Source organism: Aptenodytes forsteri, unplaced genomic scaffold (assembly GCF_000699145.1).
Source record: "Aptenodytes forsteri isolate BGI_AS27 unplaced genomic scaffold, ASM69914v1 Scaffold8, whole genome shotgun sequence".
In the NCBI taxonomy this organism is placed as follows: Eukaryota; Metazoa; Chordata; class Aves; order Sphenisciformes; family Spheniscidae; genus Aptenodytes; species Aptenodytes forsteri.
This window is the reverse complement of record NW_008796218.1, coordinates 10,466,551-10,493,420: the sequence shown is the minus strand read 5'-3', so window position 1 is coordinate 10,493,420 and position 26,870 is coordinate 10,466,551. Positions and strand designations below refer to the sequence as shown.

The following is a 26,870-nucleotide window of genomic DNA, read 5'->3' as shown; positions in this document are numbered from 1 at the left end:
GCCGCGCGTGCCTGTCCTGCCGAAGGCTGCCGTGCTCGCTGCGGACCCGGGTGTCCCTCCGTAAACTTGTGTGTGGCGCTTCCTGGGGAGATTTAAGGGGAGAATTGGAGAGACTGTAAACTGAAGGATAAGTCTGCGTGTGCAGTTTCCTTTCAAAGTTCTTCACCTCCCTAATACTTTGTTTTCATCTCTCCTCAGCAGAACTTTTTTTAGGGGAGGAAAACTAGTCCGGGTGTGGGCTGGAGCATTACTTGTCCGTCTTGGTTTTGCAGGAGTCTTGATACTACGGGCGTGGGAACTGTGAATTTTGTCTTTGAGCTGCTGCTTTGTTTTGTCTTGGAATTTTAGGGTTTGTTGTTCCTAGTGTTTTTTAAGTGGTGTGTCTATATATAGCTGTACGCAATTGGAAATCTACAAGAAATGCCTACACAACTACTAGCCTTCAGTCCAGTTTCCACTTGCCGTGATGTCTAGTAAATCCCCGCCAAGTAGTCAGTCTGAAACATCTTCAGTACAGTAAGGGATTCTAAAGCATTCAGCTGCGTCTTACGGTACCGTAACGATTTGACACCGAACTCGATGTAAATTACACCTGGTGTTACAGTAGCATCCCGGTCAGAGTTCCCCTGTGCCAAAAGTTGTATGCCCTCATATAGATTGTCTCTGAAGGGTTATGGTTCTGCTGCTGAAAAGGTAGATTGTAAAGTTAACGCATAGGCCAGTCACTGGGGGAAAAGTATTTTCTTGGTGTAGGTTTAAATCCTGACAAGGTGAGGCAGGTCATAGGATTGTATTGGGAACGGTCTTTAACTCGGACTGTTAGTTCTGCCTTCACTAAAGTGGTTTTGTTTATACCCTTTTTCTTTTCTGGTGAAAGTGCAACTAAATGGTGTTATTGTTTTGCCTGAAGTTTTCAAAGGCAGTAAAAGATAATAAAAATTCATAAAAAGAAGGCGTCTTTGTCACAAAAACTTACTAGGCCTGCTGTCCTCCAACCAGTGGTTGTAAGTGACCCGTTCCTACTGTGAGAAAGCTCATTCCGTTGTGTGATCTATTCAGTTACTGGCAAACCAGCCACAGCACGTGCACTGAGTTGGTGTTTGGGTTATGCCTTAAAGTGGGGGAGAGGGAGCGTTGTAGGATACGGGGTGGTAGGGAGAAGTGAGAGCTAGTGTGAGTGAGCGGTGGGGCAGAGGAGTGGTTGCAGAACAAAAATCTGTAGGAAATTTAATTACTTTGACTTTACTGTTCACAAAACAACTGTTACGTTTTATGTGTGTTGGGTTTTTTTTAAGGCTGCAGAGCTTCGAGCTTACCTGAAATCCAAAGGAGCAGAAATATCTGAAGAAAACGCCGAAGGTGGACTTCATGTGGACTTGGCACAGATCATTGAAGTTTGTGATGTGTGCCTGAAAGAGGATGACAAAGGTTTGCACCTTTAATTCTTGTCGTTTTTGCTAAACATACTGCCATCAGTGCTTTCAAACAGTAACGGTTGGCAGAATTTAGAGGTATGTTGCATGGCTTGCGTGTTAACAGATGCATCCTTATAAAACTGAAAGTCCTTATTTCCATTGTTGCTGTGTAAAATTTGCATGTACTCTACCCCCTCCCTTCTCCAAACATCCAGCGCCCTTTAAAGAAGTCAGAAATCGAGCTGGACTGTGCTGATTATGAGGGCATAGCAAGTTGTACATAAAATAGGTTTTCTCTCTGAAAAAAAAGTATGATAAAAATAAGACTTACTGTCAGTTAATGGCTGTGATGCTGCAGATCAACAAAAATTAAGACTAGACATCTGTAAGTAGAAGTTTTAAGGCTGAAACATTAATTGATTAATATTGTCTGAAAACACTAGGATTTTCAGTAGTCAGTAACTCTTTTTGAGCTAGGACTGTAGATCCTTAGAAAATGCACTAATATATTTTAATGACACTGGTAATGCTGCAGTAGCCTTAAATGGTCTTTCTGTGCCTCCTGTGCTCTGTAGCAATATACAAATTCCATTTAGCACTTACATGTAACAAACCAGTTGCTAATATGAATGTGTGTGAAAGAATGCATGGTTCATCTAAGGAGGAGTCCTTAAGATTATTTTTCACGTTGCCTTCTGCTGTAGGCAAATGAACATGAAATACTGGAGAAGCTTATTGCTCTGCTGTTTGATGTTCAGCTGTAATTTCGGGGCATAAATAATATTTTCCATACGTAATGAATTTTGTTCTTATCCTATGCATAGCTGATATTTGGGCAGACTGTGAAAAGAAAACACAAAACCTGTCTGGTCCTGTTTGGAAAGGATGTAACACCATGCTGAAAACAGGAGCTGAAGAGACTTTTGAACATACTTTGTTCTCGCAGGCATTTTCCCCGTGCTCTGGGTTTGCCATGTGCTCCTGGTGAAATGTTTAACTGGACTTGAGCACTAGGTGTTAGTATTCTCAGTGTAGAACCGTGGGGCAGTTTTCTGGGTGTGCAGGAGAAACACTGTTTTTTTAAGACCAAAACCTGAAGTTCCTCTGACTTCTCTTATGTGTTAACAGAGAATTCAGAGCAAGTGTGATATCAAATACCAAATTCTGTTTTGACCTTAGAGTGGTAATTCTTGCTTTACGTGGAGATGTGTTGGTGAAAGACCACATGAGCCAAACCTCTGGTACGTTCTGATGAATATCCAGACTGGTTATCTTGGCACTTTCTTTCTTTTACAGGTCTTGATCATGCAAAATAATCATTCGCAGCAGAAAACTCTCCAGCACTAAATAGCTACTGATGATTACTGCTTGCAATTTTAAATAGCTGCATGTTTTGTTTTGTGCAGATGTTGAGAGCGTAATGAACAGTGTAGTCTCTTTGCTTCTTATTCTGGAACCTGACAAACAAGAAGCGCTGATTGAAAGCCTGTGTGAGAAGTTAGTAAAATTTCGGGAAGGAGAGCGCCCATCTCTTAGATTGCAGCTGTAAGTATTGTACAGAGAAAAGTGAGACAATGGTATCTTGCAATTGTATGTCTTTAAATCGAATTGTGGGGTGTCTGTCAAGTTGTCTCGGTTGCACAGAAAGCAGTCTTTTCTCCCCGCCCCCCCCCCCGCCTTCTTTTTCCCCATCATAAAATAGAAGTACCAATATACTTTCTTTTGCTTGGGTATTACAAAATTAAAATTAAAATGCATAGAATTTTCAGCTTCTTTGCTGAAAACTTACAAAACTGGAAGCCGTTACAATTCATCACGGATGTAAGGTGCCACCAGGTGTTTTGTATACTAGCACGCATCTTAATAGAAACATTTATGTGCACTCCAGTAATGTTTTCTGAAACCTCTTTAATCTGTCAAGTTGTCCCTCGGTTGCAGAAAGCAGTCTTTTCTCCCCGCCCCCCCCCCCGCCTTCTTTTTCCCCATCATAAAATAGAAGTACCAATATACTTTCTTTTGCTTGGGTATTACAAAATTAAAATTAAAATGCATAGAATTTTCAGCTTCTTTGCTGAAAACTTACAAAACTGGAAGCCGTTACAATTCATCACGGATGTAAGGTGCCACCAAGTGTTTTGTATACTAACACGCATCTTAATAGAAACATTTATGTGCACTCCAGTAATGTTTTCTGAAACCTCTTTAACTCAGTTGTTCGTTGTTTTTGGTTTAGACTGAGCAATCTCTTCCATGGTATGGATAAGAACACTCCTGTGAGATACACAGTGTACTGCAGCCTTCTTAAAGTGGCCTCATCATGTGGTGCCATCCAGTACATCCCAACTGAACTAGATCAGGTAATTAATGTGGTGCTTCAAGTTGCGGCCTTTGTATTAACCATGTTGCATCTCACTAAATATTAGTCAGAGTTGATACAGACTGTCTCTCCCTGTTACAAATTGCCAGAGCCTAGTGAAATAAGAAACGCGGAATACTGAATTTCTTATCTTTTAAAGGTCTGTTTACAGAATTTAAATCAAGCTGCTGTTTATTTACCATTTCTGATGCTGAACGTAGTTTGATGTGTCTGTCTGATTCCTGTGATAGTGATGAAAGTGAGAAGCTTTGATCGGGAGTGAGGCATCAAGTTCTTGTCCCTTGCTCTGGAGTCGGAGTGTATTAGAATCACTCATCCTTATTTAGGAAGTAACGTAGAGTTTTGGCTCCTCACGGGAAAACTTCCAGGTTCTGCATGGGGAGCCTGAGAGTCAGAGGACCCAAAGGAGAAATCTCTGCGCAAGATCTTTTCAATCCTTTTCTGCTTGAGAGAAAATGAGAAATATTTTCAGTTTTTAGTCTTTTTCCCAATGCTTCTTTTTCACTTGTATTCTACCTAGGTCCGAAAGTGGATTTCTGACTGGAATCTCGGCACAGAGAAAAAGCATACTCTTCTGAGATTGCTGTATGATGTCCTAGTAGACTGCAAAAAAAGGTATAAAAGACAAGTAATAGATACTAGGTAACTGTATTTTAAGTTGATGTATTGTAAGTGAACTGTAGGGAAAGTATTTCTCACAGCACTTTTAAAATTATTCTGTACTGATAATTCAATCCAAATATACCTGTTTTTTCTTGCTATGTTTCTAAGCACTCTTACATTAAACCAGTGTTTCCAAGAATCTTAAAGTTAGTAGTGAATTAACTGCAAACCACAGACTCCCAAAATAAAACAATTCCTTTCTATAAATATTTATCTTTGAGCATTGTAGCATTATGCCAATTTTATTATTTAATTGCACTTTTGACATTGTAGTGCATGGTAGTGCTATCTCTTATTTAATGATGTTGGGAGGCTTATCAATCACAGTTAACAGAATCAGTCTTTTTGTGTAAACATTACCTTTAGGACAGAGCTTTCCACTAGTCATGGAAATTAATGTCCACAGAATACCTGCTTGGCTATTTTAAATTATTATCCTGGATCATAAGAAGCATCTCTGATCTAACAAACCTGGCAGACCAGTGTCTTCTGGCATGTAAAGTAATCCTGTGCGTATCGTGCCTGTAAATTAATGTAAGTCTTAACTGAGAGCTGTCGTCAATTTATCTTACAGATGTGATATGGTGTATTGACTGCATTGGCCAGGGCTATTGAGGTGGGCTGGTATCCAGAAGTAGTTTCAGCATGTAGTTCCACAACAGTTTCAGCCTGTCTCAACTGTCCCTGCTGTAGTTTGGGATATGTGTGTGGTGCGTGTGTGTTGCTTCCCCCCGCCCTTCCCTTTCACTCTGTTTTCTGAGTTAGTTTTCTAAGTTTTTTTTTAATTTTCATAGTGAGGCAGCATCAGGACCTCTACACTGCTGACTTCCACTGGTAGAAGAACTGCACTTGGCATTTTCTACATTTGCATAACCTTGTACTGCTGCAGAAGGAAGCAGTTCTGTCCTGTACCCCACATTCCTGTCCTGTCCCCTCCAGCTACCAGTACCTGGGTGTATTTGTGCTGGTGTAGGCATTTATGCAGCTGCACGGTGGATTGGACTGGGGAGGTGACCTTGCCAGGCAAAAAAAAAAGGCAAGTGTGGAGCTGTCACAGGAGAAGGATAGTTTCTTCTGGCAGGAGAGTTAGCTTATTCTGGCCTGGTGAAATTGTAGCCTGGAAATGCTGCGTCAGCGTAGCAGGATCATTTTTAACTAACCTCAATTTAGGGATGATTAATGCTTGTGGAGTAGTTACACTGTGAGCTACAACACGATTGGGAAGTCCTATTCCTGTTACTAACGTTAAAATGCTTTTGCATTGATAGTACTGTATGACAGACTTCAGATGGTCAAAACAATTTCAGAAATGTTCATCAGAGATCTTACACGTGGCTTAGTGCTTACTTTGTTTCAGAAATATTACACTGATGCTCTGTAATGCTCCTACTCTTTTAAACACTTCTCATCCTATTGATTTATTGAGAGGTTTTAACTAGCTTAATTCCCATACTTAATAGCTCACTATTTTTAGCTAGTCTTGTTATCAAATCTGTGGATTAAACTTCTAATTTTTGTTTCCAGTGCTACCAGTAACCTTGCTACCAAATGGTTTTTGCTTACTAATAATAGGTGATATTTTTAAGATAGGCATTAAAAACTTCCACAAACCCTGTAATATATTACTCCTGCACTCAGTGTCCTTACCATCTGTTGCAGCAAGCTTCGCACTGGATGGAGCAATTTTTCAGAGCACTTACACTTCTCTCCAGAAAAGAAAACAAGAAGTGACCCTAGCACCTTTGACCTGGTTCACTTCCCTGGATCAGTGGGCAGTATTTGCAATAGTATGGGAAACTCACAGCAGCATTCCAGCATTAGCACTCAGGAATGTTGCTCTATCAAGCAGTATGGGAAGATAAGTGGGAACTGAAAAATAAGTAATAAAAATCATACCTCAGTTACCATGTTGATTTATAATCAAGGGAATAGAATACATTGTTGAAAACAATTGAGTTTAATATTTTTTGGTTCATTTTATGTTTTAACTTCACTCAATGCGGCAGAAGAGATGGTTTTCCATAGCTAATAGACTTTTCCCCAATGGATAACTTGGTAGTGAACAGATTGGTAGCTCATGAAAAGTAGATTGTGCAGATGTTCTGTGTGGTGCGTTCCTTTTCCTGCAGTGACAAGTGAAAGCTTGTTTTATCAGATCTTTTCCAGTCACTTTCTGGTTGAAGTTTCTTCTTTCTGATGATCAAAATCATCTTGATCTCTTCGAAGAGGGACTTTTATCTTTGCCATGATCAACTGAAGAAAAATTGGTGGTGGTGACTGGAAAACAGATGGCTGGTGTGGTTTGTTTCTGAGATCTGTATTTGGTAGCTGAACTTTGCAAGAGATTAGTTACTTTCTCTGCTGCTTATGCTCCTTGCCATAAAGGTTCTGCAGTAGAGTTTTGTGCCTCAGCTGCTTAAGCAGCATTTTCCTAGCTGTGTTGGTGTGAAACTGCAAGGTAACACAACCTGTTTTCTTTTCCAGTTATAGATGGAGTTTTACAGGCATGCATGGCTTGTGTGCAGCCAGAGAGTTGAGTTCTGCTGTGAGGCCCTGAATATCACGCCAGGCGCCAGCTTACAGCTAGTCTCTGCCATTGACCTGGCAGGATTCAGAGTGGGATTAGTCCTGCCCAGGTTTACATTCAAACAGGTCTGGCAAGTCTGGTTATTAATACCTGTAGCAAAAAGCTCAGCGTGTCAGGCACCTGCAAAGTAATTGTTTCATTTAATTTTAATTCCATTTAATATCATGTAATGTAGAGGGACTTGATTCCAACATCTTACTAAGTCTCTGAATACTCTGTATTTTTTTTTTTCTTCCTTTTATCTGCCATCACTCTTCAATTCTCACTGGCTTTTTGTCAAGTTATGCATCTAGACTGGCAGGTGGAGCCAAGAGTACTTGTGCAAGCTGTCTTGCTAGAAAAAATGTTCACATTTGCATCTTAGGTGAGATACGCATTTAGCAATGAGCTTTGATAAAATAGTGATCTGTCTGTATTACTGCTTTATACATCCTAATTTACGGTAGTAATCTGACACTGAATAGAATGAATAAGATTAAAAGGCCTGCCATATTTGCTGAGGCTCACAAGAATTTAGCACAGAAAGTTTGAGAGGAATTGTCTTGTAGCATTCTGATGTTTCCTAGAAATACAAATGAAAGATACCATTTCTTCCCCCCTTCAAAAAAAAATGGGGGAGGGGGTGGGATTGCAAATACTGTTTGAAATTATTGAAATGCAGTTTTCAATTTTTGCTCCTAAGGGAATGGGTAGAAGAGGAAAAGTTCCAGAAATCTGTAACACAGTTCTGAAGTGTGTAAGAACAACTACTGAAAGTTTATATTAAATAAGGGGACTTGTATTGTTAGGTTGAACAGCACATCAGCTGAGCCTCTTTGTTTGAATGTCTATATAGTATCAGTCCTGTATTAAACTGGTTCTTTGTCTTCAATAGAACATCTAGTGTTGATAACATTTCACCAGTGCAAAGATCATAGTCTGTTATAGACTGATTTACATGCAAATAGTTCTCTCATATATAAAGCTGTCTAAATTAATTTTATTTCACTGATACAGAGCTATCAGTTCCTCTACACACCAGAATCAGTTGCTGTGACAAAATGTAAGCTGACCTCTTTAATGCTTGAGTCTTAAACCAAATGTTTCATTCAAAGTTTACGTCCCTGAACACAGTTCTGGAATAATGGCTGGGACCTATAGAAAATTCCCCTGCCATATATAAAGCTGTCTAAATTAATTTTATTTCACTGATACAGAGCTCTCAGTTCCCAGTTCCTCTACACACCAGAATCAGTTGCTGTGACAAAATGACCTCTTTAATGCTTGAGTCTTAAAACAAATGTTTCATTCAAAGTTTACGTCCCTGAACACAGTTCTGGAATAATGGCTGGGACCTATAGAAAATTCCCCTGCCTTGAGCACAAAATCTCTTCACTCAGTATACATCCAGATTATATATGATGTTGCTCGCTTCCCACGATGTCTTAATATTTGTCCTGCACATCTATGGGATCTGGTAAATTCGCTATAGGGTGAGGTCTTGTGCTCCTAGAGAAGTTGTCAAATAGTAGTATTGCAAGATTTAAAATAAATACCCACATAAAGATAGTGTCACTGCACTATAAAAACCTTTCAGACCTGTGCTACTTTTTTCTTTTAAGGAGATTTTGTAGGTCTGTCAGACCACATGGGGAAATTTGCTGTACCTGGAATTGAACTACTTTGAAGGAGGAGCTTAGCTTTACACTATAACTTGCTGCACTCTGGGGAGTAGTATCCAACCTTCCTCCTGGCCACTGAGAAAGTACCTTTCAGTAAAGTCGCCAGTCTGTGTATGTGCATGGGAGATTTCTGTAAAGCACACGCTCTCATTATTGAGGTTCGGTTGTGTTCTCCTTATCGAGGTTTGGTTGTACCTACACCCATACCCTGTCCTGTCCAAAGGGAGTAGTAAGATGGCATTGGCAAAATCTATTCTCTGTATGGAAGAACTGTCACAGCCTTCTATTTTAATAGTTAACAAGAATTCCAGGGGAAATGGATTTTTGTGCGTATACACACACAGTATTCAATGCATATATCTTTTGCTGAAAATTTTGTAAAAAGCATCAGCAGTTGCTGGCCTCACTAGTGGTAAGAACTGTTACGTGAAAATAAATCAAAATCTGTTAAAATGACAAAGTAACGGTCTCGCAGCTGGTCTGCAGTAACATTGATGAGCTGTTGTTTACAAAATAATCTGGGTAGACTGGGCCATAGGTTTACTCAATTTTCTTAGAATGAATTGTTTTTCTAAAAGCTGTCTGTCAAACCAGTGTGGGAAGCTGCTTGCTTCACAGCAGCCTAAGCCAATCTAATTGCTGGCTGCTTAACTTTGTCAGTAAAATGAGCAGCTCTCACTCCGAATACTTGAAGAGAGAATCTGTGAAAAAAGAAGAGGCAGCTTTTATACAGTCACTTTCCTGACCATAAATATTCTTTAAGATGTGCCATTTTACATTTGAAATAAACTTTGCAGTGCTACTTATTCTGCAATGATTAAATCCAGATGTGCGTAAGAGGAGTGTTCTAGTGAACCATATAAAGCTGTTCCTAGCTCAGAAAGCTTTTTCCATAACCAGTAGGTAATTTATCAATTTAAGAGAATGAAATGAAGGGTGAAGATAAACATTTTGTAGAACAAGAATTGAAAGAATACATCTAGTTAATTTGTTCTCTCCACTAGAATTAAAATGGATCATCTACATCTTTTCAAGTGTAATTTAATTTGACCTATAACATCATAATGGAATTATTGAAGTATTTGAGTATCTTGTTTGAACTATTTTTTCAGCAATCCTGAGGTAACTTTATTTTTCTTCTATAGTGACACTGCAGCAAAAGTAATGGTGGAACTACTGGGAAGTTACACAGAGGACAATGCTTCCCAGGCTAGAGTCGATGCTCACAGGTAATACTGACTTCCCAGTTTTCTTGAAAGTAGCTTTTTCTCCATTGCTAAATTATGTTGATCGCCTTACTATTAAGAGTACCGAATGGCCTGGCAGGCGAGGGCCCTGCTGCAGCCTCTTTTCCATAGCATGGCTGACTTGATCAAGAGTTCATCCGTGCAGTCTGCGGTAGGGCTGGTTGTTTCTAGGCAGAGTCAGGTTTACTCCAGTGTGCGAGTGCACAGGTGTATTTCTGGTCACTGCTGAGAGAGAGATCAGCCTTAGGTAAGGACGTCTTTTACATCAACTGTGCAATCAAAATTTGAATTGGCATCCTTTATTTCACATTTTTTACTTACTGATTTTTTGATTCCCTAACTTCGAGTGTTCTTGTCAAATAGCACTTTCTGTTGAAAAGAAATTCTTGCTCGCTTTTCTATGAGCAAGTACTAAGGATGTGAACTGCACAGAAATAAACTTACTTGTTGGACAAGCTGGGAGTAAACGTGTATTTTCCCCACTGGCTGAAATGAATAAAAGCTTGTATTTTGACATTCTACCTATCATGACTCTTCTTAGGAATTAGATTTATAGTAAGTTGTGTAGTTCTGCCGGGTGTGTACAACCAACACTTCTCAAGGGAGTTGTTCATACTTGAGCATGTGGGAAAATCAGGATGACTCATTTTGAAAATTAAAGTGTCTGTGCATGAATGAAAACTTCATTGACTACCCTACAGCAATCTGAGGCCTTTTACATCTGAAAGAACACGTCTGTCTGGGGTTTATCAAGTTGCTGCATCTACGCAGACCTTGGGTTCTTCTGGGTGTACGTTAGGTGGCAGGGTCGTGGTCCAGGCCATCAGAGCGAGTGTAGCACTGAGTCTTCTAATGTGCCACTGAGCAAAAGCTTTCATCTAGAGTTCTAGAAACACTTCAGGTCTGTTTATAGTCTGGAGCTGCAACTGATAAATCATAGGTCTTGCAGTGTTTGGTACTGGGGTTTTCTCTGTTTTGTGTCACGTATTCAAGTATAATTAATCTTCCTAAACAACTTAATTCTATGATATTTTAGGAGGAAGATAAAAATACCTCTAGGAATGAAGGTTTGGCTGGAAATAAATGCATAGATGGAAACAGTAGGGTGATCTGTAGTCTCACCACCTGGCAAATTTCATTTGTGATACTGGGCAAATTACTTAATGCTTTCTGTTCCTTGTTTTTTCCATCTGTAAAATGAAGATGAAAATTGGAATGTGACATGTCTTATATTTAAGAATAGTTGAAAACCCTTGGGTGTTTCCTAGAAAGCAAAGAACAACAAATTGAATTGCACTTACTCATAAAAATGTGTATTGCTGTAAAAATAAGCATTTCCCTTTTCTGATTAGATGTATTGTACGTGCGTTGAAGGATCCAAATACCTTTCTCTTTGATCATCTTCTTGCCTTAAAACCAGTCAAATTTTTGGAAGGAGAACTTATTCATGATGTAAGTAACTTTGTTTTTAGCAAGATGGTTTGGTATCTGTGGAGTGCCTTGTTTTATTAGTCTTTTGAAATTCATTAGAATGGTTATCTATGTCAGTAACATTGAGCTGCAATGTACTAGTTCTTTCAATGCTTTTAGAATTAAAAAAATTAAAAAATTACATGTGAAATGTTTCCATTTAAAAGTTTCAGAAACTCAGAGTTACAAATCCTGCCCTCACATGAGTTCTGTAGCAAAACTGCCTTTCAAGTCCGAGAAAAGGCAGTAAGCTCAGCACAGGTTGCCCTCAGCCATTGACAGAAGACAGAATTTTAGCTCTTAACAGTTTATTTTTCTGTTCAATACCAATATTTTCATATATATATATCTGTCCAGTCTGCAGGGAGGGAAACGTAGATAATATTTAAACTGTTCTTATATTTGTTTTCCATCTTCTAGCTTTTGACAATTTTTGTAAGTGCTAAACTAGCATCCTATGTCAAGTTTTATCAGAACAACAAAGACTTCATTGACTCCCTTGGTAAGTTTTCAGATCATTACATTTCTGACTATTCACGTGGCTTAAGATACGGAAGCCGCAAAGTGCTTCAGTTTGAACCCATATATTGAAGCCAAGGAAATTTAATAGGAATTTTTAAGAATGGATTAGAGTTTGTAGACTCTAACCTCTACTAGATCGTAAATGGACCATCTAACTGTGGTTTGTTCTACTAGGACAAGCTGGTTTATGGGTTTGGAAGAGAACTGTGTTTTTCCCCACTTCTTTTCTCTTAAACCTTTTGGGAGGGGAGTTTTAATGCATTGATACTCTAGGCTGGGCCAGAGATTACAACTATTAAGTCAGCAGCTTGTATAAATCCCTTACAATTTTTTTTAGGATTAATAACTTTATAACAGAAATACTTCTCCTGAACAGTAAGATAAAACACGCAAATAGTGCGCGTGTGTGTGTCTGCGTGTGCTGATGCATTAGACCTAGCAAGCCACAGTCTGTCCCAGTTAATTTGTTTCATCACATGAAGCAATGTGATGGAATGTTAATGTCAGCACCCTCTTTATTTACACACTGTGGAAAAAAGGAGTAGTAATTAACACTTTGACACTCCCCCGTCGATGTGTAATTGACTGTTTCAAAGGAGCACTGGTTCATAAGCTATTGCATGCATTAAAATTACGTTTTTTATATTCCAGCTTTTTAGGACAGGGGTCAGTGACGATGCAGAAATTGCTCAATGATGCAGATTTTTTTATTACTGCATTAAGGTTTTGACATATTGGTAATGAATAAATGTTTCCATAAAAATCAGATTATTTTTTTTTTTTTATAACTTTGATTTTGAAATGACACTTGAACACGGGCTGAACGCATTTGAGGAAAGGCATAGTTTTGCTAAAACAGAGTTTAGTGCAGCCTTTTAATACATGCATTATTTTGTTTAATGGACTGTGGTATAATTCTGAGAATAATTACCCTCAAAGCTTTAAAATGCTGGTACTTTGGGTATTAAAATGATGGAAATATCAATGTGATTTTTCGTGGATAAAATTAGCAGCAAGTTTTTGGTAGTTTGTAAATGTGTAGATAGCATCAGCATACCTTTTTGTCATATGTATTTGAACATTAGTTGTGTAGACATCTTAGGCTTTTCTTTCTTAGGGGAAAGTGGTTTTTGTATTGTAATTATTTTTATGTATTGAAATGGCTTATCTGTTAGTTTTTTGTCCACAGAAGTATTTGCTGGAAATGCTGTTATGCTAACATTTCAATAAATTTATGGAAGATTAATTACACATATACGTAGTATTAATTGTATAATATACAATAGTCATGATTTCTTTTGCTTTGCCTGCCTGTATCTGTGTTTACCTCTGTGAGTATACAGTGTGTGCATTTTCCATGTATCTAGGATTCACGTAATCTTAGTAAAATCCTTAAATACCTGTGTAACTGTTTTGAGACAGCCTTACTTCCATCTTGATTTCTCACCTGCTTTATGGTGTACTCAGAAAATTCTGAATGTCTTTGAGCAGCAGACAAGGTAGAGATTCAGAGGCAGTGCAGACCGGAATGCTAAGAACTTGGTCTGAGTGTTTCAGCCATGCCTTTGAAAAACAAGGGCGGTTTGGTATGTATAGAAAACAATACAATTATTAGATGAGGCATTCCAAAATTCTTCAGAACACCTATGATCTGTTCCCAAAAATAAATATATTTTTAATCATGCTTTAAAGATTTTTTTTTTTTTTTAAAAAATAATTTGCCAAGATATTGGGCTTTAAAATAAAGGATATTAATAGTAGGATTTCAGTGACAGTACAGCATAGCTTTAGTTTTAACCTTTCCTGGATCAGGACCAATTAAAACGGGTTTATGAAAGCTGTGCAGTGAAGGCTCCTACAGGTGGCATCAGTTTGTTACAATTTGTTGTTTTATTAATGCTGACAACTTAGGCCAGCAGTAGCATTATCTGTGTCAACTGAATCGCCCTAACATGTCCACATTTAATCTGGTATTATCAACCGTCTTTTTCGGAAAGTTAATCAGCATCTCATTTGCATTTGTTAATTAGGGTTAATGTGTGCTAATTGATTTTTTGATGCTTGTAGAGTTCCATTAAACCCAGTTAGGTATAGTTGCTGGTGCTCCTCATTCGTATGAATTATGGTGATCACATTTTTGTTGAAGCAGTGCCAAATAGGGAACCTGCATCATAATTATAGCTAATTAACACAACATGATGCCCTGCACTAATGTGCTTTCCTATTAGTGTATGGATGTTATAAATTCCAAACTTAAATATTTACTGAAGCAATGTGAATGTTTATAATGTCATTCCAAAACAAAATGATTGACTTTTTTTTAAAGAAACGTCCGCTGAACCTTAGTTGGTACCTCACAGAGCTTGGATTAAGAAATGCCTTGGTTCATCTGAATGTCTTAACTTTGTTGACCTCGACTTTTTTCCAGGAAAACGGTCTCTGATTTAGATGTGCAAGCCGTTGGCTCAATTCCTCGTGTTGCCATTCATACAATCATGTAAAAGATCTAACTTAACTTTTAAGATCTGTTCCTCTATTCTCGAAGAGCACTTTTTGCCATGCTAGATGCTGTAAGCATACATGTGACTCATGATGCTTTTTTGCTGTGGTATAAACAGCTAATTTAGTGCCAAAACGCATTCTTCTGGCACAAAAATGTTACGTTGCTAAACCATTATTGAGAGAGGTTTATTTTCAAGCAACTACATGAGAATGAATGGTGAGGCTGTAAGAAGGTTTTGACATTACCAGTCATGTATTTTCCATTTGTTGTTGTGTTGCTGTTCTTCCAGATGATGCAACTGAAAAATTCACTTTCACGCTCAGCATCTAAAATTCTGTTAAGGTGACATTTTTACTGTTTCAAAAAAATCTCTGTGCTTCATTTTTGTAGATATTTATTACCTTTTACTGACAACGACTGAATCTTGAATTCACAACTAAACTAGCTATTTTAGCAAAACACCAGGAAGATGCAGGAATTAATGTTTTACCTCAAAAAAATGTTAATAAGGACAGGTGGAATATTTTCTTGATGTGAAATAAATTTTAAATTATTTGAAGCATAGATAGTAAAAATAACATGAAAAACAGACTCATGAATTATTGAATTATAACTCATATCCATAAACTATCAACACTTTTACACAGGCTTGTTGCACGAACACAATATGGCAAAAATGAGGCTACTTACTTTCATGGGAATGGCTGTAGAGAATAAAGAAATATCATTTGACACAATGCAACAGGAACTTCAGATTGGAGCTGATGATGTAGAAGCGTTTGTTATTGATGGTAAGAACTGTAGTACCATACTTTACACAATGCTAATGAACAATACCTTTTATAGTCTTCTAAGCTAATGTTAAATATTCAGAAAAATACTTTTAATTTCTCTGTTAGTTACAAGATATAGCTGCAAAACTGCATGCTTAAAGACATGCCTAACTTATCTTTTAAACAGCGTTTTTCTTTTCAGTGACAGGAACTGTATTTCATGTAATTCTTTATAGAACTAATAAATTGTTTGCAGGTTTAATTTGTCATCTGGTTTTGTTTGCTGTCATCAAAACAGGATGTGTTTGTAGGGGAGAGAAGTTCATAAAAACTGTACAGGATATTGCTTTAATAGATTGGCACCAAACAATAGGATTCATGCATGACCTTCATCTTGCTACATCATTTTGCTTTTCTGCCTACTAGACTGTTAAAACCAACAGCAAAACAGTATTAAGTGAACTGCTGTGTTTTTATGTTTGTATTGATCTAATTTTGAAGAGTTTTTATGCAGTTTAATACCTTTGCACTATCTCGAAAATATTGCTCAAAACAGCATTGCTTTTTTGCAGCTGTAAAGACAAAGATGGTATACTGCAAAATAGATCAGACACAGAGGAAAGTAGTTGTCAGGTAAGACTTAATTCTTCATAGCATTTTGCAGAACTTAGTGTGTTCTAATTATTTCACTTACATTTGTAGAATATTTTAACTAGAAGCAAGGTATTGTTCCTATCGGTTGCTCGTAGTTAAATAGTTGCTATTTATCATAATTTTATTAAAGCTCACACTGAATGTGATTAACTTATTTAATGAAAGAGTCCTATTTTCCAGCACATTTCATTTAATGACCTAATAGTGACAAGAATACTAATGACTGTTGTTGCTTTAAATATTTGGGAAGGCTACAGAGTTCTCTAACTGGTAAAGTGCAGCCCTTTATATAGAGAAAATAAAAATTTTTCTATTCACTTGTGAGAGTAAAGTAATGCTATAAAAGAATTATTAGGTGAGCATGACATCTGGTAATCATCTTCCAATTTTGTTTTACTTCTCTAGTCACAGCACACATCGGACTTTTGGAAAGCAGCAATGGCAGCAATTGTATGACACTCTAAACACCTGGAAACAAAATTTGAATCAAGTGAAAAACAGTCTCCTCAGTCTCTCAGACACCTAAACATTTTTTTTTGACCTAGTAATGTCACTATAGATGAAATTTATTCAAAACTTTGACAATTTGTGAATGTTCCCAAAATGTATGCAATTGGTTTAAAGAAGCTAAATATTCTAAATTGCAACACAAAAAAAGCAATAAAACTAACATGGGAAAATATCTTCTGTTGATTTTCTTATGTAATTAGCAACAACAAACAGTAGCAATCTTGGTTATGCTTCTTTTGTCCTTGTTTAAGTTTACAGTATGAGGACCTTTCTTTGCAAGAGGTGTGGGGAGGAAGGGAGGGAGATCAGAAAAATGATGGTGCAAGTAATTGTAAAGTAAGAGAAAATTTCCCTTATACCCTAAGGGAGGAAAACTGTGAGCCAGTTAGAAGTGAAGCTTTATGAAGCAAGATCTGCTGCCTTATCTCTGTAAATCATACCTGATGCTTTAGTGTTGAAAGAGACCTTATTGATACAGAATCAACTACAATAGATATATTTAAATAATTTGGCAGTAAAGGTAAGCAGAAGATTTTCCTGTTCTGCCACTTAGAACTGCTGTAAGTTGTTGTAAATGTTTGTAGAAACCATTGTATTTTGAAACAGTTGCAGCTGATTTTGCTTGAAAACTGAGTGAGCAGTCTGACAGAGAAACCAAATTTAAGTATTTCAGCCAAAACTTCTGAGGAGCAAGAGAAGGGTATTCTTAAGTAATCATTTCATTTGGATATTAAAACATTAACTTGTGAACTTTTTAACTTCGGGCAAAACCCATAACAACTTGGATTTGATTGCAGAAACAGAGAACTAACGTTATCAGTAGGGATTGTATTCATTTTTGAACATCATAAAAGGTCTATACGCTGTGTTAAACATGAAAGCACAGTGCATATATACCATATTCTATAGGAATACCTCTGCGAATCTGGTTTACGAAGTGATTTATCTGTGCCTAAAAGACATGCTTTTTATCTCCTGCCACTGATCTTCATTGGCCTTCTTCATGTTTTCTTTTTCTTGCTGAATGAAGTCTCTCTAAATTCAGGAATTTCTCAATTTCTTCTATTTGGTTTTGTATAATGGAGTTATGAATAGAGCTGTCCTCATCTCTGAGTGCACTTTCACTTCTTGCTGGAGTTACAGTCATGTGAGAAGACTTCTGCTTGTGCTGTAAAGCAGTAAATCCTTCTTTCACCTGACAGAATACAAACTTAGCAGTTAATAATCCAGTGAAATTCAGGTACAAAGGTTCAAATTGTTGGATTTTGCTGAACATTAAGCAAGGAAATGTGAACAGAAAGATAACTGGAAAAAAAACGTTTAATTTGAAGTGCTTGCTTCAGCTTTAATTTAGAAGACTTGATAATGACAAATATACTTTTATAAACCAAACCTTAACGTAAGACTTAGTACAGAAGAGTATGATTAAAAAAAAAGACAACCTTGTACTAGAATGCAGATTAGCAAAATAAATAGTTTAATTAAACAGTTTAATGTTGCAATTGACATTTCTATTGCTATGCAAGCATTTGATTAACAAAACCCAAAATCATGAGGTTTATAGTGTTAACTCCCTCTCTGCTTCGTTGTATAGATTAGAAAGCAAACATCATTAACTAATGCAAGGTCTGTAATAGGTTGGGTTTTTATGTTAAAGAAAGATCTTTTTGTTCTTTCAACAGTTTTAATTACTATTTGACAGATACCTCATACATATCCAAATCAAAACACATATGGCAACACAGTAGGGAAACAGTTTTTTGCTTGAATGATGAATTCTCCACTTGTAATCCAACATTGCTGGCTCTCGGGGAGGCCAGCATGCAGCACCAGCCACCTGCCTGAGCAGAGGTGCACAACAAAGCCATGTTACGCAGAACCAGCGTTGCAGTGGTTCTTGGGGATCTGTAATGTGACATATAATACTTTGGTGGCATGTGAAGGTAATTCTCTTACAGGAATCGCAAGATGAGGCCTTCCCCCTCTGCTCAGTTATTTTTTAGTATTAGGCAACTGTGCCCCAACCAGCTGTAAGACACAAAGTCTTTATCAGGCCTGCCTTCATTTCAGCACATGAATTTTGTGCTAAAACTTTCCTTCCCCAGTGCGCAAGCATTTCTTGAAGTTTGAAATATGAACAATAAACTTCATGCAAATTGTTCACTTAGCCTATTGCGTCTGTAACAAAATTACTGCCATGCAGCTGAAGATACTGATACTCAGGTCAATAATTACTGTAATCTCCATTTCAATGAGGAAGTAGCTTCTTCATTTGAGCAATAAAATGTTCAACCTGTTAATTCTAGTGGCTGTATACATACGCTCTCCCATGTTCTTTCCCAAGGCCTCAGAAAAAAACAGATCATACTTCATTGCAAGCCACTAGTCAAAATCTCTATGGAATAGCACATGGGGCTGCATCTGTCCTGTACTAATAATCCAAGAGAAGAACTTTCATTTAGGTCTTCCACATGCGGAAGTGAAATTTTCCAGTGAAATAAACCATGCCATGTTACTTGGATTTTACTGAAGACAGCCTCTTTGGAGACGTAATTGCAGTTAGATAATATATATATAGCATTTTAATACAGTTCTGTGACAGTGGGTTTAGAATAAAGCTTTAAAAAAATAATCCAAGCTGTCAAACTAAAAGGCCTCAGCATTTTCACAATAAAATACAAGTAAAACATGTCTTACTGCCAGCACTGAGTAATATGGCAACCTATGGGACACGTGTAAAAACCATTCATTGCTGAATAGTATGACTGCACAGTTAGTTAGGGACTTGTGTTTTAACTGAGCTGAGAATGCTTATTCATCCTTACCTTGGTACTCGGGCATGTACAGACTAATGTTTAAAACAGTTCTTCATATTTTTACTAGAATTTTAAGTGCATCTGTAGCATTGCTTTCTAATTTTTATCACTTTTTAGAGTACTGTACTGTGGTTGAATGAGATTAACGAAATTGTAGAAGGCATGTCTGCTCTAGTTATCATACATGTTAGTCAAAACAAATAAACTGAGCAGCAAAGACGACTGCTGAGCCTATTTTTAATCTCCCAACAGCTTTTTTGTATCAGTCATAAAAATGATGAATTTGAGGACAGAAGGTATTAGAATGACACCAACACAGAAGGGAGGGAGTGGTCTGCAATATCCCAGGCTGAGACTTCATAGATTAAGTATTTGGAAAATAATCTAAAGGCAAACCAACAAGGCACTCTGTTCTTGTCCATCTCAGCTTTCACTTAGCCAGCACACAAGGAGCTTTAGTTTGGAGGTGACAAAGTAGATATAACCACAATCAGATAATGAAATACAGCTTTGTATTAGCTGTAGATTAGGTATTTTAGTTCACTCAATTCCTGGCTCCACCTCAGCGAGAAAAAGCAAGAGAGAAACAGTAAATACCACCACTGTTTGGTGAAAAATCCACCTTGCTGTCATTCACAAGTAGAGTCGTGTTAGGAAAGTTCAGTAATTTAAAACGTCAGTCTACTTCTGAATTTTAGAGAATGTGAATGCTAATGGCATTGAGAGCTGATTAAGTCCGCTGAAGTCAGCCAACTTTGTCACTTGAAAACACTACACACTCTGACCTCAAACCTCAGACAGCCATAACTACCTGAGAAATACCTCTAGAACCTCTTCTAAAAAGGAAGGTCAACTGCAGTTGTAAATTATTGTATCACTTTTGAATGATATGTTTAGCATTAGGTCAAATCCTAATACAGCAGTTATAGCTGTTGAAGCTCCACCGTCTAACATAGATCTAAAAATGCAGTATGAGCCGCTGCTAGTGCCATCCTGAATGAAGTTGTCTTACAGGGAAACAGTAAGTTTCTTTTTAATTCTCTGCTTTTACACGTTTGTGTAATGTCATCCTACTAAATAGTAAGATAACTCTAAATATGGCATCACATAACTGCAGCATAGAATAAACGGATAGGCTCTAATTCATAGATATGCTGAATTTTTAGTCTTTCACAGATTCTTTTAAGTAACATTCCTATGAAGTAATAAAGGAAACAATGTTTTTATACTTTTATATATATTTTTTTCCCTTTTTTTTTTAGCTCCTACTTTTACTGTAGGTGATGATTTTTATTAGGGTACACAATGAACTACCCTCTTCCTCCCCTCCCAAACAGACTGGTTAGCATCTGTTTGATTCATATGCTGTGACTTTTTCCTGCTGCTTTCTATCAACCTTAATTGTGAAAAATGGTGCCGTGTTGCCCTTTTGATATTATTTTGGAGATTGACTCAGTCTTAAAGTATCCAGATGTGTACAGTTGTACAAATATCTGTGGAATTAGCTCACTGAGGTCTGGTGCGCAATATTTTTAATTGACTTACATGTTCTGTGGGAAAAGGAGAATCATAAAAAGTCTTTGCTATAGCATTCCATTCTTCACTAGGGTCTCCCTGGGGGTCTCGGTGGATACTAGAGGTATTCAAAGTGTCGGCAGCTCTGTTAAAACTGGTAGAACCTGATTGACAAAAAGGAAATGGTAACAACTGCAATTTAGTCTCTAGGCACTAATTGTAAAGTAACTAAACTTCTGGTTTACCTCTGATCTTAAAAAATCAAATATTTTTGTTTTAAAACACTGCATCTCTTGTAGGCTTTTTCCTCTTCATTTTTTTTCCACATACTTCTGCATCTATTTTGTCACTAAAGATGAGGTATTTTTCTATCATGATTAAAAATGTTTTATATCATTGTCACATATTAAGTTAATGACATTAAAATTGTGATTTATAGAAAAGTATGTATTCTGAATATTCTAACTTAATATATATTTTTCAAACAGTATTACTTTAAGACTCGCCTTCTGATAGTGATAAAATACATAATTACTGCCATCCTGACATCATATTGCAGGGTGACTTGTAATAAAAAAGACATTCTAAATACAAAGGTTTTTAGACAAACGAAGAACATTTTAAGGAGTCTTTTTGTAAATGGTTATACCTAATATTTCAGAAAACCAGGCTATAGCTATCTACTAAAGGTAGGAAGGGCAAATAAGTAGATTAATCTTAGCAGAGTATAAGGCTCCAATCCTGCAGTGGCTTTATGCACTGCTAATAGACTCCGTTGAAACCAGTACCAAGTTCCTTGCAAGATCAAAACATAAGTGTACTTTCACGATTACTCATAATGCAAACAGTAGCTGTTTTGTCACTACACAGATGCCTGTTGATCACTACTACAATAGTAAAATCTTTGTTTTGCTATGAAAATACATGTTACCTCATGGTTATGTAACAGTTAATTAAGAGTACTATCATTTTCTCTTGGGAGGAAGAGGAAAACAGTTATGAGTTTGTGTTTGTTTTCTTTTTTAAGAGTTCACCAGGAGGATCTTGCCCATTGCCAGTTCATTCCTCCATTTACTGATGTGGAGTGGTTGCTGTCTGGGAACCAGAGTTGTATAAATAGTAAATTGCATTGTGGTTAGGCAGTAAAAGGAATTCCCTCAGATAGGCTTACTAAACTCTTTCACCAATGCTCTTTGCCTCTAGGTCTCCCATATGGTTAAACTGCGTGTGTTTCAGTAAGTAAAAAAAAAACCAACAAAACTTTAGGGACACCATGGATACCACTCCAGGTTTGCCATTTGAGAAAATACCTGAAAATAAAACAAAACAAAAACCAACCACAATAAATCTTGGAAGTTGCAGTGCTGAGTACCACAACAACTATCTCTTAGGTGCCCTGACACTAAGGCACTCTAGTCTCCAAAGAGGTGCAGGATTCAGAGGTCAGCAAGCTGAAGTAGGGACCTGTCTAAATTAGGCAGTATGATGAGAGTGAGAGGCACATCTGGGCCCCAGACCAAGATCCTCACTGTGAAGTTTTGCTAGAATTCAAGAGGTCTGGTGACTGTACTGGTCACTAGGCAGCTCATTTGGGGAATTAGAGTTATATTAAAATCCCTACCAATTCCTTTGGATGAACCTCTCAGAGTCACTTGGAATTATGGTACTTTGCATACAGAAAGGTTTCTGACAAGAAAAGGAGGAGAAACACATGGAAGAACTTCAGATAGTGCTGTCTGTTCTTACAGAAAAGATACATGCAGAACATCGCATAACTATGCATTCATTTTCTTGAAACAGGTATCAAAATTCACGTTATTAAAAGAAATAACGTACCATCTGAGATCAGGATTCTGCTACCTTGCTATGACCACTACTGTTTTAGGGACAAAGACTTTTCTGAAACCGAACCTCAAAAAATTGTGCATCTGTATACAAATACACATAGGCAAAAGACCAAGCACAGAAATGAAATTACCTATAAACCTAAATTCATAACACCAGAACAATATAAAGAAATCAGACTGCTGGTTTTCTGTCTCACTGCCGCTGGCTCCAAAACTAAGGGACGGGAGTCCGTTCTGCTCTTTGTACATTCGAGGGGCAAAGCTCAAAACACAACATCAACAAAACCTCAAATAGACGCAAACACCCTATATTGTGGATCTAGCTCTTTTGAAAAACATCTAAGCACCCAAAGCTCCATTTTTCTACAAAAGCAGGGGCTTTCATTTCTTCCAGAGTCTAAGAGATCATTTGCTTTTTTAAGCTTACAGCATGCATTAAGAATAGAATCCGCATGCAAGCTTTATTTTGAGAAAGGAAGGCACCACTTATACTATTTTTTACTATGTCCAGTTACTGAAGTAGAGGAGCATCTGTAAACATATTGGAGTCAGTTTACTCTGGAAATACAGATGATACTTTTATTACTTTGGTAAAAGATTGAGTTTAGAAATGGCACTTTTAGTAAATAAATATAGGGGTAATCTTGCAGCTGATTTTATTGCAAAACAAATCTAAAACACAATTTTTCCACATTTCAGTAATGATTTAGAAACGTGGAATAAACTTCATATCTACTGTTTTGCATATGCAAAATACTGCTCAGCAAATAATCACCAAGTGCCAACAGTAGGAGATAAAGAAGCTCCTTGAGCACTCTTAACAGCTAGGTGTGTTTTCCAGAGCTTCAAAGAATATAAACTTCTCCTTTCGCACATTCAACACAATCAGATGGTTGTAAGTGTCCATCTGAATTAAAGATGTACGGTAAAATAAAAAAGTAAGCTTTCTTTAAGCCCCATTCAAAGCAGCATCTACTGGTTCAAAAACTACCCTAATTTTTATGCAAAATGAGGGCACTGAAGAATTTCCAAAAGCTGCTCAGTGCTTTTCAGATATATGCAGAGCCCTGGTACAATATGCTCTACATTAGGGTTAGAAATGCCTATAAAATTCAGTTTGTCATTGCACTGCTTTTCTTTCACAAAGGGAAATATGAGAAGTTTATTTATTCAGATAATTGAGGAAACAAAAGCTGTTTAGTTGCATTTATTCTATAAATTAACAGAGAAATATAATCTTTTTTTTTGCCATATAACTGTCAGTTTTACTTTTTGCTAATGCTACACTAAACTTAGATGCAGAAATTTCACATTTTGATAATCTTTCTAAGTAGATTCAGTACATGCTTCAAAACATAAACACTTATTTTTCTTACCTAGTCCTGTTTCTCTTCTGTCAACATTTTCACTGAGATTTTGACACTGTGTTTTTGAAATAACCTTTGTGTTTTCCACTAAATAAGGTAGTTTCTCTTTCAAAAGAGAAGGTTCCTTGGAAGCTGAAGTCCATGTAGCTTGACCTTTCATTTGATTTACTCTTGAACAAGAACTGAGGTCTAAAAAATTTAAGTATACTGGAGTTTTCTCAGCTTTTTTATCTGAGGTTGAAAGATCAAAGGATGACCTTCCACTTACGTTTACTAAATTTCCAGATGTTCTCATGGGTAAAGAGCATGATTCTTTCAGGTGACCCTCAGCAAACTTCCTTCCTGGAACTGTACTATTTAGTGAGTCTTTTTTCTCTTTTAACAATGTGTTATTTGTTGAATTATTAATCTCCAAGGAATGTCCAGATTTGATGGAGTGTATCTGAATATCATCATTAACTTTTTTATATGGAATTAGTTTATCTGTACTAATTCTATCTGTCGGGCTTTTTTTGTGAACAATTATTTCAAGACCGTCAACCTTTACTGGAGATATGGCTTCAGCGTTCAAAGTACACATATTTGTATCATTTCCTGTTTGTTCAGTACTGTCTTGTTCAGGTTGCTTGCTGTGCACATCATCCACATTTATTCCTCTTTCTATTTTGGGGGGGCATAAATTGAAAATACCTAAGAGAGACGTATTATCACTGTGTTCTTTTGTGGCATCATCACTGCTTGCATTATTACAATAAACAGTTGGTACATTTTGAGCATCAGTTGCTGGAACACCAGTACTCCTCAGTGCACCATTTCTATTTATGTTTCTGGCATTATCATTGTAATTTCTGTCTTCAGCATCTATGTGTGTCTGTTTAAAAAGAAGTTTATCTCTATGTAAACCACTCAGATTTAACAGGTTTTTTTCTGTTTTATGTAATTCATTACCTACATAATTGCCACTGTCCAGCAAGCTACATTTTTGGTATTCTGTTTGAGAATTTTCTTTAGTATAAGATAGGATGCCAAAACTTAATTCCTTAGCTTGATGATTATCTGTACTTCTCTCACACACAGCATTCTTCTCAGTACAAAGAACTGCTTCAGACTCAGGTTTGGGTGCTTCAGGTGTAAGGACACTTGTGTTGTGTTGTATGGTATCTGATTTTTTATCTGCCTTAGTACAAATTGATTCATCTGTAGTATTGCACAATTCTTGCTTGCTAGAGTCAGTCTCCTGACTTGCATTTTTCTTGTAGACACCTACAGTGTCAGTACTGTCTAAAAAGTCTTTTCTTGTTTGTGTGTGGCATGCTGCCAATGGCTCAGTGCTGTCCTGTAGCTTTTGTTCTAAATTTGCATTGTTTTCCTCCAGTAACATTCTCTGTGTTGCTCCTAGATTTTCTGCTTCTTTGCACTCAGTGACATGCATTTCAGAGGTCTGTCCTTGGGTAATTAAATCAGTATCTGTGCAGAGGGTATTCCTGGGAGAAGCCTCCCTTTGATTTTCTTCATAAGGGCTAGCAACATTAATTTCATCCTTAAAACTGTTTTCAAGAACTTGTAAATCTGTTAGAGTAAGTGTATTCTCTAGTTAGTGATAGATAACCCAGAGGTTAAGTACTGCTTTATTTTTACAGTTTAAAATTTCCAGAGATAGACTCAAGATTAGTATCGATACTGATTTTTCTTATCTTACATTACACACACAAGTCTATCAAAAAGTTACTGAAGATAAGTATTGTATTATGGTAACTTGCAAAATATTTATAAGCTGTTCAAACAGAAAATATATTAACATTCTGTAGATTTTAGATATGGCTTATAGTTGAAATATTTCCCAACTGGTATCTGTTAGTCTTACTATTGAAAGGAGTCTTCATTATGAAATTATAACACATACTTAATCAACCATTGTGTGTCTACATAAAGGTTAAGCCACTGGTTACTACTGCAACTGTATTTGTCTTTATTTTTGAAAGTGGCTTTTTTAGCTGAATGGAAAACAAAACTAAACAAAACTGTTAAGGGACTGTGTTCCTACCAAAAGGAATATGCTATGACTTGATGGTAGTGGGCCAGTGAGGAATAACAAGCATTTCGGTATCAGAAAGGCGTTTTCTGAAAGATACACTCGAAGGCTGTGAGCACTGATCCTTTAAAGCAGTCGCTTTGCCCTTAAGCTTTTTAAATTTCCACTTATCTTTGCTACATATTAGAGAGTGAGCATTAGAGACTAACTACATGTCCTTTAAGGTGGCTTCAGAAAATTACTAGCTGGAGTTACAAAGTGCTTTATAGAAAAGGATTACAATTATCCACATGAACAGACGTTCATTGTCCTGTGCAGCACAATCACTCTCTTTCTGCCTTTTTTCATTGTTTTATGGGAAAGGGGAAGTTCTTGGGTTTGCTTCCAAACACTTCTATACACATTCTAGTTCTTCCTAACCCCTATTCACTTCTTGAACTGGCATGCAGAAAGAGTATTGCAACAACTTGAGGGGTTACAGCACATGGATCTTATTTAATGTCCCAGGGCAGCCACTAGAAGTACTGTGCTTTCATTCAGAGCTTCGTGAACTTAGCATAGATTAGCACTACCGACACCAAGAATTTTACTGTTAATTCAGGATTCAAGCATTCTCTTGTCACGTACTGTATCTGTAAACATTTACCCTTTCTTCAACAATACTACTTATCTCTATTATCCATGTAATGTTATTACTTTGTTCTATCTGTAATTCCTCAATGCTTAAAGAGTAGTCAGTTGTGGTTTTTACTTCAGTTTCTTCATCATGTCCAAAATTACAGTCTTTTCTTGTTATAGATTGCATACACTCATTTTCTTTCTGAATAGCCTGTACTTCACTGTCTTTTGAGTGTTCTTGACCACCCTAGCATAAGAAGGGACAAAAGATTATACATATTTTAATAATTCGT

General features: G+C 37.0%; 2 protein-coding genes across 3 annotated transcripts in view; one reads left to right on the top strand and one right to left on the bottom strand.

Annotated features, from left to right (window-relative positions):
* Positions 1 to 1,297: 1,297 nt before the first annotated feature.
* Positions 1,298 to 16,553, top strand: EIF3M (eukaryotic translation initiation factor 3 subunit M). Of its 2 annotated transcripts, none has more exons than XM_019474534.1 (10): positions 1,298 to 1,428; positions 2,885 to 2,960; positions 3,649 to 3,772; positions 4,313 to 4,407; positions 9,849 to 9,932; positions 11,303 to 11,402; positions 11,841 to 11,922; positions 15,093 to 15,236; positions 15,791 to 15,851; positions 16,278 to 16,553. In XM_019474534.1, exons 3-10 carry the CDS (start codon positions 3,671 to 3,673, stop codon positions 16,396 to 16,398), a joined length of 789 nt encoding a protein of 262 aa, XP_019330079.1. In that variant the 5' UTR covers positions 1,298 to 1,428; positions 2,885 to 2,960; positions 3,649 to 3,670; the 3' UTR covers positions 16,399 to 16,553. The 2 variants fall into 2 exon arrangements, with proteins under 2 accessions (XP_019330079.1, XP_019330078.1); XM_019474533.1 differs by having other exon boundaries at positions 2,822 to 2,960.
* A 95-nt stretch (positions 16,554 to 16,648) lies between these two features.
* Positions 16,649 to 26,870, bottom strand: part of CCDC73 (coiled-coil domain containing 73) — a 79,823-nt gene continuing 69,601 nt past the window's right edge. The window contains exons 13-16 of the mRNA XM_019474532.1: positions 26,656 to 26,824; positions 23,937 to 25,496; positions 20,744 to 20,877; positions 16,649 to 17,577 (exon numbers count right to left, since the gene is read on the bottom strand). Of these exons, the coding sequence (XP_019330077.1) occupies positions 17,371 to 17,577; positions 20,744 to 20,877; positions 23,937 to 25,496; positions 26,656 to 26,824 (2,070 nt within the window). The 3' untranslated portion in view covers positions 16,649 to 17,370. The remainder of the gene's footprint in view (positions 17,578 to 20,743; positions 20,878 to 23,936; positions 25,497 to 26,655; positions 26,825 to 26,870) is intronic.

Bases quoted from the DNA above. Each gene is read 5' to 3' on its own strand.
- EIF3M (XM_019474533.1), top strand. From the start codon at position 2,836: ATGAACAGTGTAGTCTCTTTGCTTCTTATTCTGGAACCTGACAAACAA. The intron at 3,773-4,312 runs GTAATTAATGTG...TATTCTACCTAG, and splicing joins TCCCAACTGAACTAGATCAG to GTCCGAAAGTGGATTTCTGA. The intron at 4,408-9,848 runs GTATAAAAGACA...TTTCTTCTATAG, and splicing joins CTAGTAGACTGCAAAAAAAG to TGACACTGCAGCAAAAGTAA.